The sequence below is a fragment of the Canis lupus genome, chromosome 29 (assembly GCF_048164855.1).
Source record: "Canis lupus baileyi chromosome 29, mCanLup2.hap1, whole genome shotgun sequence".
NCBI classification, from domain to species: Eukaryota; Metazoa; Chordata; class Mammalia; order Carnivora; family Canidae; genus Canis; species Canis lupus.
The window spans coordinates 11,641,148-11,657,748 of NC_132866.1; the positions used below are offsets into that span (position 1 = coordinate 11,641,148).

The window sequence follows — 16,601 nt, forward strand, 5'->3', positions numbered from 1 at the left end:
GAGGATGGTGCCTTCTGTCTGCCGGGGCGGCTGGCTCAGCAGCAGAGGTCTCTGGAGAGATGCGAGAAGGTACCAGAGAGTCCCTTGTGATGGGACCCCCGGGGTCCGAGGCTCAGGGTGCGCCCTTTGCCCCCATGGACTCCCTTGTGGTCGGAGGGAGGTCTGTGTGGGCCACAGCTTTGGGCAGGGCTGACCCGTAAAGGGTTAGGTGTTGGCATCTTGGGGCGACAGCCACATGCAGGAAGAAAGAAATGCAACGCTATTTTCATTAAGGAATTTATTTCTCTTAAAAAAAAAACAACAGTGGTTCGATCTAGATACAGCAGCACAGTGACATATTAGATGGAACGTACAAGATTCAGAGCAGCAGAACAAAAGCCATTATGGTCAGGAATGACCTCCAAAATGGAACTAGTTTCATTCATCATCAATGTGAAAATTTCCCTGAAAAAAAAAATAGAAACCTTTGGATACTAGAAGGATTATTATTTTAACACTACCAACAGCCACTAAGCTCTTCTAATCGAGAACATTCGCTTTTGCTCTATTACAAAAATGACTTATTGATGGGCTGGAGAAAGACATCTACATTCTCCTTTTAGGAAGCATCTTTCTGTCCCCGGGGAGAGCTAACTTTTCAAATGTCTTAACCACTGTCCCCAGCAGGAGACCAGCCGGGAACCTGGCCGTCCTGGTGGGTTGTGGAAGCCGGCGGGGGACGAGGCTGCCCTGTCCTGGGCCCTTGTGACAGAAAGAAGCGAGCTCTCTGCTGGTGGTGGCTCCACTCCGTTGCCTCAGAATGCGCGGAGCTGTCCTACTCCTTTCCTTTCCAGGCCGAGGCTCTGAAGTTAGGAGGTCCTGCCCCAGAGTGGGGGGTGAGGAGACCAGGAGACCATGCAAGCGCCCTCGGAAGGTGCAGGTGCCCAGGCAGGTGCTCGGGCAGCCCGGGAGGAGGGCTGATGGCACCCAAGGGGCGCTTCCTCTCCACCTCGGGGTGCTGGGGGCTCCCGATGGCCCACGAGGCCGCCGTCCCCTTTGGCCAGCCCGGGGCATCAGATGCGAGGAGGTCGCGATGCTCCCTCTGTAGCGAGGTCTGGGTGGCGGCTCACGTGGGCCAGTCGGTGGGAAACCGATGCCCGGGGCCTTTCCGGGAAGGACAGGGCTGCGGAAGGGCAAGGAGGAGCTTGGGCGGCGGCAGGACTCCGCGGCCAGGCGTGGGGAGCCGGGCTTCTCAGGGGTGGCCCTCCTCGCGGTCAGGGCCTGCTGGCCTCATCCCGGGGCGCCCTCATGCACAGGTGGCGTCCACGCGAGTCCCCAGGACTCGCCATCTGTGTAGCTGGAGCGTGGAGCGTGCCTAGGACCCGGGGACCCTGATCTCCGCTGCCCGCCCTCCAGGACCGAGGGTTTGCTAAGAGCAGCGCGCCCAGGAGCAGGCCCTCCTGGGGCCCGGCCACATGCAGCGAGGCTTAGCCGCCGTGCAAGCGCGCAGCCCGAACCTCGGGGCTTAACAGGTGCCCTCCCGGCCTGGGAAGAGGGGAGGACGAGCCGGTGGGACGGGACGGCACTCCCCGTGAAGGCCTGGCTTGGGTGTTGGTGGTATTAGGGTGATGTCACGGAAGCCCCCCGCCCCCACCAAAGGGGCTCGATAAACCCTTGTGGGTCTTGTGGGTCGTGGTGCTGAGGGCGGAGATCACCCCCGTCCCGCTGGGGACAGCTGCTTGTCTCCTGAAAAGCGGGAGCAGAGGTTTCTGCAGGGCCCTGCGTCTCACCTCAAAGGCACAAGGATGTCCGGTGAGAGAAATGTCACGCTTGGAGAAAGAGAGGCCCTTCTGTGAAGGGCTCAAATGTCATAAAAAAAAAAAAAAAAAGATTTAAATCCATTCACTGCCCAGATTCGCCTTATCCCAGACAGGTGGTTGGGGAAGACGGTGAGACGGTGGCGTGGGTTTTTTTGTTTTTTGTTTTTTTTCCTAATTAAAAAATATCTTTTAAAAATGCAGCTCTAGAAAACAAGTTGGAGGAGAAACTGTGATGACTCGGGGGCTGGGGGTGGAAGGGAGGGCTGATTTGTTTTAAATAACCACTTCCCTTTCCTTGTAGGAAACAAGGGGCCAAGGAACGGGAGGTTCAGAAAGGTCGAGGGGCTGTGGCGGGGACATGGGCTGTAATACAGAGGAAGGCTCTGGAAGACGTCGGGTCCCACAGAGGCCTGTGCGTTCGCATCGTTCGAGCTCCCAGGATGCAGAGACGCGCGGAGCAGACGGACTGATGCTTTCATTCTCGCACCTCGAGGACTCTGTGCTGCAAATGGCCAGCGTGGGGCTCAGAGGCTTTCAAAGAGGTGGCTCCCCGACGCCAGTCATTCGGAAGTGGGGAGCTGCTGTGAATTGGGCAAAAGGAAGGAGGGAGGGTGGGAGCCTGGGAGCCTGGGCTGGTGGCCATCCCGGGAAGATGACTGTCCTTTCCATTAAGAAAGGAGGGTCAGCGAGAGCCTGAGGATCCTAAAATATGAGTCAAGGAGCTTTCTGCATCCTGGGCCAAAACCGAGTATGGCTGTTTGTATTTATCCTGTGTGTGGCCCAGGAAAGGCAACGTGAAGCAGCCTCCGAGGTGGGAGCTGGTCTTGCAGGAAATAATACTGCACGTTGGAGGGATCCAAAGGGAGCCCAGGGTTGCTTTGCCCTCTTGTTTGTCACATGATCCAAAGCGATCGCCCCTGAAGGCGGCCCCTCTCCGGCTGGAGCTCCGGGACCCACAGGGCCGGGCGGAGGGAAGAGTGCGGACCCTGAGCTCCCCTCCCTCAAAGCTCAGCCCCAAGCTGCCTGGGTCACAGGAAGAGATCATCTGGGGAGAGTTGCACCCGAAGCCCCACTACGTTAAGTAAGGCAGCAGTGCCCTTACTGGAGGGTGTGTCAGAATGTTCTGGAGAGCTTCTTCAAGATGCAGATTCCTGGGCCTCCTCCCAGAGGTTTGGGGTGGTGCCCAGGTATCTGCATGTTGACAGGAGATGCCAGCGCAGGTGATGCAGGACCCACACCAGGAGGAACCCTGGCAACTGCCAGGTGGCTGACACCGGGTCTTAAGGAGGCTGACTCGGTCTCCGGGGACGAGCCAGGCAGGGGAGCAGAGGGGAGGCAAGGGTGGATTTGCTCCTTGTCACCTCGTGGAGGCAGCAGGAGGAGGCCAGTGGCTCCCTGGTGCTGGACGGCCACGCTCAAAGGCCTGGCAGCTGCCTTCAGAAAACCCTGGTCTGGTAAAGCCACCAAGTCCTCCTGGGGGCTACTTGTGCCTGATGTTGAGATGCCCCGTTAGAGCTCGCCTTTGTCCCGCCTCTCCCAAGGAGTGACCGTGAGTTTGTCTTGAGCTTCCGTGGTATCCTGGCCCTCTCCTCCAGCATCGCATTACTTGGGGAGCCAACGCCATCCACGCCACCCGGGCCAAGGAATCTGTGGGGCCTTGTGAAGCTCTTGAGACCCCGTGACCCTGTAAAAACCTAAGGAGCCTCCCTGGAGTCCTTGGGCAAACCTCCCTCTCCCCTCTATGGACTCATTCAGTAGGACTCTACTGACCCCACACTCTGATGCTTCCTTTGGGCCACAGGATTCGGGATAGCTGGGGTTCCATGACTATTCCTTATCATCGCTATGCCTCCCTTAAAAAATAGAGTAAAACGAAACTCCCCAAATGCAAGCCTCTTGAAAACATACTGGCTTTAGCAGCCAGAGCCTGCTTAGAAAGAAAGAGGCCCAGCTCTGTGTACCAGCTACCTTCCAGAAGGAAGAGGAGGCCAAGGGCAAAGCAACACTGGCACCGTGTGCCTCTGAAGGACAAGTGCACATTGGCCCCGGGTGACTCCAGAGACCCCACAGACGATGCTGCAAGTGTGTCTGTAAGTCAGATGGTTACAAGCCAACAGCATGGTGACATCAACGTGAGGGAAAGGTTACAGAGATGGATACAACCAATCCTTTAAAGGTGAAATATGAATCATTTTCTACATTTAATAAAAACAGTTTCTCATTTGAGGCTCTGGAAGTCTTGAGTCACATTTTTTTTTTTTTTGGTAACACCCCCCCTCCCCCACCCACTCTAAAATGTCTGAAAACACATGGCTTGACAGCGGCTGCGCAGAAAATATACACCCTCAAAGTCTGACTTTCATTTAAATACAAATATACAAAATGTAAACTGAGACAATAGAGAAATTTACAAAACTTTTCCTTAAAAATAATAAAGACAAAATTCAGTTCTAGGTATGACGCTATTAAAGTACGTGCAAGTTGTCGTATCCAACTGGATTTCTATTGCAATGTTCCACGTCGGCTTGAGGGCCACCTCTGGAGACAGACCTGAGTGGAAATCTCTTTGAGAAACCTGGAGGCTCTGCGTCGAGGGGGCGGACGGCCTCCTTCCCCGGCTCCTCTGGAGGGCTCCCCTGTCCACAAGTTCTGCCTCGACGGACAAGGGGCTGGGCTGGTCCCACTGTGGACTTAAGGCCAGAGCTCCAACTAGCTGCTCCCGGTGGAGTTTGAACTGACATGGTTTGAATTTATGTGGTGGTTAAAACTGGTCTTGGGATTGGGTGAACTCTTGGAATTGTTTTGATGCTGGAGGAGAGAGCGAGAGCGAGAGAGAGAAAGTGAGTTAATCCTGGTGGACTCGTAGGGGCCTCTGAATCAGAAAACAGGGCCTCGGTCGGGGCTGCTGGCCAGGTGCTCTTGCTTTCTGCTGCCCGTGCTCTCTCCCCCTGCAAACCCAGGGCCAGAGGCCAGCTCTTGGGGCAGGGGGAGAGCTAGGAATTAAGAGGACCCCAAGGCAGAGAGGGAGGGGTGGCCCGTCCTAGAATATCTGTAGGATCAGTAGCTGTAGGCCCGGGTTGGAGTCTGAAAGCTGTCACTTAGCTGAGGGACCTTGGGCAAGTCATTAAGTCTCTTGGTTGCCTCGTGTGCAGTGTGGCTAAGAGCGGCTTCTGTGTCGGGCCGGTGGAGCATGAGGCGAGGCTGTGCGCAGAGAGGCCTCGGGCGAGCGCCTGAGCCGGGAACCACGAGCTGCTTGTCATTAGTGCTCTTGGCACCCTCCTGGCATCCCCTGGGCGCAGGCCCTGCATGTTGCAGGGAGGAGGAGGAGGAGAGGCCCAGGGCATCTGCCGGGGGTGCTGGGTGCTCTGCTGAGGGCCACCGACCTCTACCTCACTCCGTCCTCTCGTGGGCTCTGGGCCCTGACCTTTCCGGAGGGCCCACAGAGGCGGGAAGTGGCAGGGCCACATTCAGACCCCGGGTCTGTGAGACCCCAGGTCTCCCCAGCAAGTGCTTCTCCCTGGACCTAAGGACATGCTAGGGACTCAGTGGTGAGGGCTTAGGTCCTTCCTTTGGGGAACTTCAATTTTAGTTGGTGGAAGCATTTAAAAATTCTATTTTTATAGTATATGAACAGAAATATTTGGGGATAGGATGCACGAAGCTTTCAGATAAAACCCCAAACTTGTCCTCAGTCTGCATTTTCTCTCCACGTGCATGATCTGTGCCTCCTGTCACTATCCCCAGATCCCCCCTGTGGGCTCACCAGCCGTGTGGCCCTAGGCAAGTTCCCTGAATCCCCCCCTCAGCCTCAGTTTCTCTATCTGGAAGTGGGGTCATGGTAGCACATCTGAGGCTCACGCTGCACTAGGACGCCCCAAAAGGAGGGATTCCGGTTTGGCTTGCTGCTGCATCTCAAATCCTGGGAAAACAGCCTTGCACCCAGTAGGCACTTGATACATCCTGGCTGAACAGCCAAATGGTTGAATTAAGGCTTCTGTGGAGAGTAAGTAAGAGAGGCCCTCAAAAAGCACTCAACAGCTGCCCCATCCTGTTATGGGGTGGGGGTGGGGGAGCTGGGATGCCCTGCCTCTTCTCCTTCATCCTCCTGGGGAGACGGGAGTGTAAAGAACAGGAGCCTCAGGGCCGTGGGATGGACACATGGGCCAGGCCAGGAGGGGGTGCGGTTCTGGCCTCCTGGGGCAAGGGGAGGAAGTGAGGGCCTCAGGGGTCCCTCACCGGCCCATGGGGACACTTCTTCCACTTGGCCCACACTGAACCCTCAATCCAGGGACAGGCTCTGAGGAAGACTGCCTTTTCCTAAGGGGCAGAGTCTCCTCTGCTGCCAGCCTGAGGGCGCGGCATCCAACTCTGGAGGCCCCATCCCAGGAGCCCTGAGGCTCCCCGGGATCACCTCCCCGCAGCTGTCCTGCCTACTTTCTCTAACGTGCAGTTGGTACCCACAGGACTTGAGGCCCTACAATGGCCACACGGGGCAGTGAGTTCTCTGTCAGGGAGATGTCGGCCCCAGAGGACACTGGGCAAGGTCTGCAGACATTCTGATTGGTACAGCGGGGGCGGGGTAGGATGGGGCGCTGCTGGCACCTGGTGGGTAGAGGCCACGGAGGCTGCTAAGGGCACTCCAGGGCACGAGGCGGCCCCCGGGACGGAGAACTCACCCAGAACGTCCACGGTGCCGGGGCTGAGAAGCCCTGATGAAAGGCGAGCTCTGGGCCGGCCCCTGCGGGTCCCCCAACCCGGCGGGTCTCAGGGGCTCGGGCAGGCTGCGGCCTCCCACCCTAACCCCCGTCTCCCACACCCCACATGCAGGGAGGAGGCCGCAGCTCCGGCCTCGGGGAAGTACCTGGGCCTGGGGCATCCCGGGGCCGACGCCGGGACAGCCGGGCACGGAGGGGGCGTCCCTCACCTGACGCTTGAAGATTCTCTGGAGCAGCCCTTTCTTTGGCGGTTCTGGAGGGTGACTTCTGTTCAGGTCCGGTGAGAGGGTACCGTTAGGTCCAAACACGTTCAGCTCCTTAAAGCACTCGGTTTCTATCATCTGGAGGAGGAGCCCCAGGGTGGCGTGAGGGGCTGCGTTAGTCGTCTTGGCTGGACAGGAGTCCCAGCGGCCACCACCCTGCCCTGAGCCTGCTCCCCATAGGTCCTCCCCCCGCCCCGCATCCTTCAGGGGCCCCTGCGGCCCAGACCGATCCCCGCCTGCCCCTACCTCTCCCCTGCTGGCCTCCCCGAGCTGCCTCCACTGAGGGAGCAGAAGCCGTCCTCCGGGGTGTGCTCATCGTCCAGACCCAGCCCTCATCTCCCCCTTCGCCCCACCCAAGCCCAGGTCACCCCACATGCTCTGCACCCTTCCTCTTTGTCAGGGCCCCTCCTGTATCCCCCCCAGCTCAACCACTTGTGCTTCCAGCCTCCCCTCTCCCGGCCGGACTTCCCGAGACAGTCCCCTAGACCACCGTGTCCGTCCCTTGTCCCCCAGGTTCGGACGGCCACCACCCTGCTCACCTCGCTCTGCCAGGGGATGGGCACGGAGCCCGTGGAGAACTTGGAATAGAAGTCATCGTCCGTGTGGTCCAGGTTGACGCCTTTCACGGTGGAGAACTGCTCGATGTCCAGCACGTCCTTGCAGTACACGGCGCGGGGCTGCGGCCAGAGCGCTCGGTCACTCGGGTTCTGATGGGGGCGGGGGGCGCCTTTCCGGGGACCCTGCCGCTCCCTCTCACAGCTCTGCCGAGGGGCTCCTTCCCACCATCACCCTCTGCCGGCCGCCGCTCGCCCCGCTCTCCAGGCTGGGGCCGCGGTGCGGTGACACAACACGCCCTCTCGGACCTCACGTCCCTCGGCACCTCCGGGGAGCCCCGCTCCCTCGAAGCCCACAGGGCCAGGATGGTGGAAGCCCACCCTCCAGAGAGAAGGAATGTGGGGGGCCCCGGAGGACCGCCTGGCCCTTCTCACATTACGGGGCACCTTGGCTCTGCTGCCCCACAGGTCTGGCTGGGCTCCCAGCTGGGGTGCTTAGGAACTCTGGGGAAACCGCACATCCCAATAGGCCTCGGTCTCCCCACCTGCAAAGTGGGGGCCGTAGAAGCACCTGCACCCACGAGCTGGTGTGAGTGCCCGCCACGGTGCCGGGCACCAGAACCGCGCTGTGGCTGTCCGAGCGCTAACACCCCTGTTCTCTCCCACCCACGGGCCCCAGCATGGACGTAAGCAGGTGCACAGGCTCAGCCTGGGCTCAGGGAGCGACTCACGTCTGGAATGAAGGGAGGGTCCAACATCCCGGCTTCTAAGCGCTTGAAATTCATGTTCCTGAAGAAGGGGTGTCTCTTGACCTCCGCAGCCCCCTCCTCCCGGCAGCCCAGTCTCTGCTTTGCATCTTTGGTGAGCAGCTGTGACAAGAGAGCCCCGAGAGGTCATGCCTGATGGGCCTTTCCTCCCGGCTGAAGGCTCGGGGGGGCTCAGGGGCTTCGGGCACCTGTGCTCATCTCCTTTCCCAAGTATGCCCCTGAGGACACGTCCCTCCTCCAGCCTCTGTGAGCCCGTGCCACCCCCAGGCACCCAACGGACACTGCCCAGCCCTCTCAGGCCTTGCTGCAGTGTGGTCCCGCACTCGAGGTGCGCCTAGAGGCCTGGAGTGGGCAGGAGGGCAGGAGTCCCGTCTGTCCTCCCCGAGGGGGTCTGCCCCAGGACCTGCTGCTCCTGGTGCCACTAATGTTTGCCGCATTGCTTTACCTCTCCCACTACAGGCGAGCTACAAAGGGCAAGGACCGTCTCTGTGGGCCTCACTCATTCCTTTACTCTGCTCCCAAGTACCCTGTAGACATGTGCCTGGTTGGGGCTGAGAGGGAGGAGGCGCACCGAGCACCTGGCCTCAGCAAGATCATGTTCAGAGGACCCATCAAGGCAATACAAGTACGACACCGCAGTGGCAGGGGAACACAAACTGGCTGCCGGCTGGCTGTCCGGGAGGCTTCCCAGGGAAAGGGCAATTGCAACAGGCTTTCCAGAAGTGGGGAGGTGGCACTGTGCCAGGAAAAACAGGTGGTAGAGACCTGCAGGGAGGGCTTGGGGAACACCTGTCTCTGAGTCAGGGTGAAGGATGAGGGTGCAGGGGACGGGATGAAGGGGGCTTGCTGGGGAGAGTGCTGGAGGGTCTTGAGGCCAGGTTAGGAGGACTCTGATCTGGAGGTAGTGAGGAGCCACAGATGGTCAAGGTAGAGGAGTGTCTTCATCAGAATCAAGAGGTGGGAACGTTCATAGGAGAGGAGGCTGCAGTAGCAGACAGCCAGGCCAGATGCCTAAAGGTGTGAGTGAGGCGGGGAAGTGCGCAGGAGGGCAGGGGGGAGGGGAGACGGGGCTGGGAGGGGGCGGGGAGGGGCAGGCTGGGATGCTGGAGGCCCACCAGCTGACCACCCAGCGCCAGCCCCTCCGCCACTATCCAGGTGTCCCGGCCTGTGCTTCCCTCCCCCCGGCGCCACTGAGCACTGCACCTGGCATGCTGCTGGACTCACTGCTTTGAGATTAAAATCAGGGTGGATGGCCTGCACCCCAGAGGGAGTCCCGTCCCTCTTCCCCCAATACCTGGCCCCCTCTGTGTGCTTTCCTTCCGCACGCATTTGCTGCTAGCTGTGTGGGCTGGGGTTGCAGTGCACAGCCAGTGGGCAGGCGGGCCTCCTGGGCCTCACAGTCTGGAGGGGGAGGCTTCCAGGAACCATTCCCCGGTCCCCCCATTTCCCTTCAAACAGAGGAATCAAAGGCAGCACCGGGACAAGCACCAGGTCACAGCCTAGAAAGGACTGAGCCATGAGAATCGCTGTCAACCTGCGGCCCAGGCAGGTTTTGCCCAGTGACCTGGTGGCTCCGGGCCTCAGCTTCTCTTCTCTAGGGGTTCTGTGTTTCCATAAAGGCTCCAGGAATCGGCTCTGCTGGGCCAGGTGCTTCCCTGTTCTGAGAAATCAGAACTCCTTGGGTAGAGGCTGGACCCTCCCAGCTGTAGACCCCAGGGCCTGCAGGGGCCGGCCACACGAAGACAGGGACAAGGACCGTGAAGGCCAAGTGGGCTGGGTGGACCCTGCCAGGCTACCCATCAGCTCCTGCGGGGGCCCAGGGCTGAAAATCCAGGTTTTTATGTGAAATCTCTCCAACTTTAAATCTTAGCAATGAACTCGCCATTCACCTCTTTCTAAAACACTGTGCAGGATGAACACCCACTGACACGCTGCCTGTTTGCAACCCTGACATTGGGTGTCCACCGGGAGAAGCAAGAGAGAGAGGTGGCAGTGAGCTGGGCGAGTGGGGCAGGCAGGGTGGGCTTCCTGGAGGAGGAGAAGGGATGGGCTGGAGGGCTGCTGAGGCTGAGGTGGCTGAAGGGCCAGAGGGAGGGCCTGAGGGGGGAGCAGTGCTGGGTCTAAGGACTGGACCAGGGGCGCCAGGGCAGTGAGACACATGAATTTCTGGACCCCAGGGCAGTGGAGAGAGTCTTGTGGCTGCCAAGATGGAACGGGGGAAGCAGCTGGCGGCTGGGGACCAGCTTCCTTGCTGTTTGTGGAGCGGCCTTCTTAGACAGGCAGGGCTGGGGCTGCCAGAGTCTAGAAACAGCCTGATGTGCCCAAGCCTTCATGGTTTCCTTGGAGTCAGGCCCTGCTGTGTCCCCAGCTGGCACCTCTTGGAGGGGACAGGGCAAGCCTGGCTGCTGGACCAGACCGGATGGGGTGAGGGGTGGCCAGGAAGCCCCAAGACTAGAATCCTAAGACCTCATGGTCATGTCTGAGAGGGTGAAGCAAGGCCAAAAGGCAAAGGTTCTTCCAGCAGAGAAAGATGAGGGGACACTGGTTTGACACTTGACACCATGGGCCAAGGTTGGCCCAGGGCCCCAGGCTCAGCCGCCACCTTTCCCTGGGTGGCCAGCAGGGGGCAGCAGAGGGCCGGCAGTGCCCCTGGTCCCGGAGCCCCAAAGCAGCACCAAAGACAGGGGCAAGGGAGGGCAGGGAGGCGCCCTCTCCGTCCTCTCAGCACGTCCCATGTCCTGCCCCGGCTGCTCTGCTTCTCTGAGCCCCCGCACCTGACTCGGGACCTCCGGTGATGCTCTGACCACGGCTGGTCATCTCCCTCTTCTATCCCTGCCGGGCTTGGTCCCGCCGGAGAGACGCCTTGCCTCCACAACCACGTATTATGGGCAACCCCCCAACCCTAGTTTCCAAACATCCTTAGAACCCCAAATTTCCACCCACCTGGCTTCTGCCTTGCTCATCCTGTCCCCCTCCCCGCTGGCTGCTGTGACACCTGGATTCCTGGGAGGCCCGGGCATGCAGGCGAGTGCCGGCTGCAGGCCAGGCCACAGGCCGAGCGGCCTGGGTGTGTCTGCGTGTGAACACGCCATCCCTCCTTGAGCACCTCCCACACATGTGGAAGGCAGATCTATGGTTCCTCTTTTTTGGAAGTGGTCAAATGGAAGCTCTTGCCCCAAATCCTTCTTCCCATGGCTCTGTGACATCAGACTGAAGCTGGTAAGAGGAAGGGGTCGAGCAGCGGGTAGACGGCTCCCGGAGAGGGGCCTCCTCAGGGTGAGGAGCTGCGCCACCTGGTTCCCGGGCCTCTAACAGTGCAGCCTGGGCTGTTCTGGAAGCGGAAGCGTGGCTACTTTAATCAGCTCCTGGGGCCAGCTCTTCGTGGTTTATGTACATGAGTCAGGGGTGGCAGGGACGGCAGCCTCACCCCTGCTCATCTGCGGCTCCAGGCGCAGCAGTGCCCCAGGGAGAGGAAGTCTGTGGCTCACGGGTACCCGGAGCTCAGGCCCTCTTGACCCCACATGGCCACACTGGAGGGCAGTTGCGGGGGGTTTGGGGGTGCAGCACCACTGTGCCTGGCATTGGAGGGAAGACAGCCCAAGTGGACACAGCAGAACTTGGGAGCCTGAGAGCCAGCAGACACTGGGATGCGTTCCCCCCACCCCCACCCCGACAAAGCCTCTGGCCAGGAGTGGCCACCTGAGTGGAGGGGAAGGACAGCGGGCCAGGGGTGGATGCACTCCCAGCTTCGCTTTGGATGGCTCCTGTCACTACTTCCTCCATCCAGCTTCCCCGCCCAGCCTGTCTAGGCGTCACTCCCCACCTGCGCCCTCCCCGTGGACGGCCAAATCCCACTATCCATACACTGCTGTTGGGCAGGACCTGGGCTAGTGCGGCCAGCGTTCATGTAGTGGAAGGAAAACTCGGTTGTAACCCACTCAAAGGCTGAAAAACATCACCAGCCCACCACCTGCCCGGCACCTGCCCGCCTTAGCCTGTGCCTGGGGATCCAGAGTTTGAGGCTGCAGGGGGCCAAGGTCAAGGGCAGGGGATGCCCCTGGATCCCTTGGGGAATCAGCTGGAATCACCTCCTTTCTCCGCTGCGCCGACCCAACAAGATGGATGGAGGGTATCTCAGCAGTTTCCCTCAGCCCCTCCCCTGGTCATGGAGACCCCACCCTGCTAAGCACCCCAGGCCACAATGAGGGGTGCTCACTCCTCTGGCTTGGGAGCTTCACTCCTCCTGCCCCAACATGCCTTGTCCCTGTTCCCTTCAGCCTGTTTGCTCTCCTCGGCTGGGGGCAGGAAGGGAGACGCCACTAGACCCAGCCCAAGGGGGGAGCGTCTGGCTCACCAGGAGCTCACCATTTTGCAGATGGACTTGGCCTCCTCAGAGAACTTCTGGGAGTAGGTCTCCTCTGTCTCCAGGACCCGGCGGTCCACTTCTTCCCGCTTCACCTTCTCTTTGCGGCCCCGGAATGGTGACTGCCCCTCGATCATCTCATAGATGAGGCAGCCCAGACCCCAGTAGTCAGGGCTCAGGCCGTATCTCTGGTTGTTCAGGACCTCCGGAGCTGAGAGCAGAGAAGCGGAGCAAGGAGAGGTGAGAGGCAGCTGGTGGCGGGAGAGAGCTGGGGCACGCGGGGCCAGGGCTGTGACTCACACCCATGGAGCCTCAGGGCATCTGCACCCAGCAGTCATGGTGTTGCTCACAGAAGGCTTCAGGGCAAGGACATGCTTCCTCTGCCATAAACACCGTCTCCTCCAGGGCACCTGCCCTGACTGCTCTCCTCTGTGCTCCTAAAGGGCTCTGACTGTGGCTTCAGAAGCCTGACCACAGTGGATGGAAATGGCCTCTTCCCTTGCTGTCTCCCCCACTAGAATCTGAGCTGCTTTACTCACTGCTGTGTCCCTACTATGTGACACCTGACACATAGTAGGCGCTACACACACATTTGTTTCCAGGAATGAAAGTGCGTCCACCCAAAGTAAAGATGATTTTAAGTTTACCTAGTATTGAAACAGCCTCTCACTATGGCTTCCCTACTACTTTGATAAAACGAATCATAGATTAACCAAAAAGTGCAAAAAGATAAGTTTCACATCATCAGGCAGGTCACAAACATCCAGAGGCAAATGCATCCACACAGGTGCCAGTATGCATATAACAGAGGCCCTGCAGGTGCGTGCAACACTCCGCGCAAGAGGAGACACAGGTGTCCACCAAGATGTGCAGATACATCAATTGACTGTTCTATCATCTGTCCGTCCATCCATCCACCCATCCACCCATCCATCAGCATTGGCACGAGTATACACACAGCTACTACATACATGTAGATACACACCCCACAGGTTCCCAAATGACACGCAATCTGAAAAGGACCTTCTAGCGGCAGAGACAACATACAGAATCCTATGTGAGTGCCATTGGCATGAGCCTGGCAGAGGACAACATCCCCAGCTCTCAGTGCTTCCTGGAGCCCCCTACCTCCTGGGGCGAGAGGACATGTGTGTGAGGTGCCACGTACAGGGAAGCCCAGGGGATGTGCTTCATTGGAAGGGGCATTCCAGAGGACCAGATGTAGCTCTGGGTCTCTTCCCTGCAGCCCCAGGGTGACAGTCTTGAAGCAGGCGTGCACAGTGAGGAGCTGGGGGCAGCACACGGAGCCTAAGGCTGGTCTCTGCTTAGCAGCGAGCTTGGTGACACAGCAGGTCGTGCGCTCCTTTCTGGACCTTTCCTAGTGACCGCTTTCCTGAACGGCTGCCTGCCAACTCACCAGCCCCCTACCTTCAGATCAGCCTCCCCCGAGCAGCACTGTGCACCAAGCACTGACCACTGATGCTGACAGTGACTTGGCTTTGAGGCGCAGGTGGGGCTGGGGTGGGGGGGTTCAGAGAGCTGTTAGGCAGGCTGAACCCTGGGCCCTGACATTCACCCCGACCCTGGCTAAAACCTCCCACTGCCTGCTGTGGCTCTACTGCTGGTCGTAGTTGCACAAAGAGGCCAGCGGTGCCAGAGGTGGGCTCAGGGAGGGGCCACACCCACACTCACCCATGTAGCCGACCGTGCCCACCCGGCCGCGGATCAGGTCTCCCTCGGGGATCTTCACGGCCAGACCCAGGTCTGAGATCCGAATGTGGCCTGAGTGGGGAGAGCAGAGTCAGTGGGTCCCTGGGATGGTCGTGTGGACGAGTGGCCCACCCTGGGCAGGGCCACAGACCTGCCGTGTGCCCCTGGGCAAGGCACACAGACTCTCGGCGTTTTTACGTGTCCACGAAGAGGGGCATCCCAGTCAGCCACCTCAGGGCGACTGCAGACCCTTGAGGAAGTCCAGGTGTCAGGGGAAGTGGGTCAATCATTACGTTTCAGGGAGAAAACATGAAGATAGGAAAGGATGCCTGCATTTGGCTGGACGATGGCCTACTCATAAAATGCCCTAATGGGCTTTTTGGAAGGCTGAGATCACCAAGTTTAAAACGCCTTGGCCTGATTCTGGGATTGCTTCATGGGAAAAATGTGAGATTCTCCTGAAATATTACAATTTGCTTAAGGGGAAAAATTATAAAGCAATTTGGAAAGCAACTCCCTGTCCTCCCTTGTTGATCTCCGGAGGTCCCTTATGTTCTCCCTTTGGAGAAACAGTGAAGTTGTCCGGGCCTTGGGGAGACAGAGAGCTGGAACTGAGTCCAGGACTGACCCCAAAGCCTGAGATGACACAGTACTGAGCGCCCAGTCTCGTTGCCTTGCCGGGCGGCTCACTCAGGCAGGGTCACGGCCACAACTGCCCCCCTTCCTTGCCCCACAGCCTGGACCCTGGTGTGGATTCCCTGGCTCAGCAGCCCCTGACAAAACTGAGGAGACGAGAACACACGAGCTCCAGCCATCGGTAAGACCAGGCATGAGCACAGTTCTAAGACCAGCAGGAAACAAGGATGCCGGGGGGCACTGGGCTCATCCAAGAGCGGGGGCAGGCCTGGGGCTCTCTGCCCACTCCTCCACACGGTGACATCCCACTCAAACCTCCTTCCAGGTCACCTAATGACCTGGCTCCCCTTCTCCCTCCCCTCTGCCTGGGGCTGCCTGGTGTCTGAGGCAGTCTGGGGGGACCTCTGGTTTCTGGTCTCAGCTCCCCACTGATACTGCTGGGTGACCTTGGCAGATTGGCTCCTCTGAGCCTCAATCCTGTCATCTGTCAAATGGGCACAGGGATGCTGGCCCTGGCCCCTCTGCGGAGAAGGGAAGATCTAATCAGATAACGGGGTGTGAAAACCATTTCCCAGGTGTGTGAGGCCAAACAGTTCTGAGGGATTACGTAGCTGCTCATAACCTACATGTGTGTACACGTGCGTGCGCACACACACACACACACACACACACAGAGGAAAAGAGCGATGGTAATGCACAAAAACCGCGGAGCACACCTAGAGCTGGCTGTAGCTGGTGAAGTAGTTTCCCTTCAAGCTGCCCTGTTGGAGCCTCACTACCGCCCCCACCCACCCTCTGAAATGGGCAGAGCAAGGTCCCCTATTTCCATTTCATAAGCAAGGAAGATAGGGTGCAGGGACATTGTGTAATAGTTACTTGCCCAGGATTTCTGAAATTCCCAACTTCTCACAGTTGGTGCTCTCTCTCTGTCTCTCTCTTTTGGCCAAGCTACGCTACTTCTTCACCAAGTACCCAGAACTGGGGAGAGGGGATGGGTGTTGATCCTCCTCGCCCGCTGTCCTCCCACAGCCCCGTGGCTGGGCCTCCAACAGGCTCTGCTGGGAGGCCTGTTGCTCCCTCTGGGTTGTGAGGCTCATCTTGGCTACAGGGCAGGAAAGGGATCTCCCAAGCCGCTCCCCAACTTACCATAATCGTCTAGCAGGATATTTTCGGGTTTCAAATCTCTGAAAAGGAAAGATGGCAAGTGAGTGTGGGCATTCTGAGCATCAGGGCATGGCATCTGGGCAGTCCTCTTTCGGTGTTTCCTTCTAACCTCCTGGCTCAGGCTGTCTGGTCTCTCTCTGGATCCAGACAATCTTGGACTAATTTCCCTCCTCCCAGTATTTAAAACAAATGCCGCTGTTGCCAGGCACCTTCCTGACCCTGGAGAGGACTGGGAAGGGGTCAGGCAAAGGCCAGCCCCGGCTCCCGTCCTCATGCTGCTGGCACCAGGAGGGGAGACGACTTCTGGTAGGTGTGGCGAGAGACCCCTCCAGGCCTGGGAACACCTGGAGGCCACAGGATGCCCTGAGATGCCCTGAAGGCAGAGTGGGGCCTGGGAATTGGAGAAGTTACTGAGAACACAGCTCCAGCTGTAGAACTGGGGCAGAGAATTGTCGAGGAGGGACCCCTATTGGGAAGGGAACCCCTGGAGCCTGGCACATCCCCCACTCCAACAGTTACAAGCCTGGGAGAAAGCACAGCAGCGAGGCACAGCTGCAGGTGTGCCCCTACCCTTCTGTCCCTCCTGTCCCTTCTCTTTGATGACACCATTGCTGTTCATAAGAACACGCT

General features: G+C 59.0%; 1 protein-coding gene across 5 annotated transcripts in view; it reads right to left on the reverse strand.

Moving 5' to 3' along the window:
* Nucleotides 1-262: 262 nt before the first annotated feature.
* The window catches only part of GRK5 (G protein-coupled receptor kinase 5), a 212,527-nt gene continuing 196,188 nt past the window's right edge, over nt 263-16,601 (reverse strand). For 4 of the 5 annotated variants that reach the window (XM_072805118.1, XM_072805120.1, XM_072805121.1 and 1 more), the window contains 7 exons: nt 15,954-15,991; nt 14,154-14,243; nt 12,464-12,672; nt 8,063-8,200; nt 7,317-7,454; nt 6,661-6,855; nt 263-4,607 (listed from right to left, as the gene is read on the reverse strand). In XM_072805118.1, coding sequence (XP_072661219.1) covers nt 4,509-4,607; nt 6,661-6,855; nt 7,317-7,454; nt 8,063-8,200; nt 12,464-12,672; nt 14,154-14,243; nt 15,954-15,991 — 907 coding nt within the window. In that variant the 3' untranslated portion in view covers nt 263-4,508. The remainder of the gene's footprint in view (nt 4,608-6,660; nt 6,856-7,316; nt 7,455-8,062; nt 8,201-12,463; nt 12,673-14,153; nt 14,244-15,953; nt 15,992-16,601) is intronic. The other variant, XM_072805119.1, reaches the window with a different exon arrangement.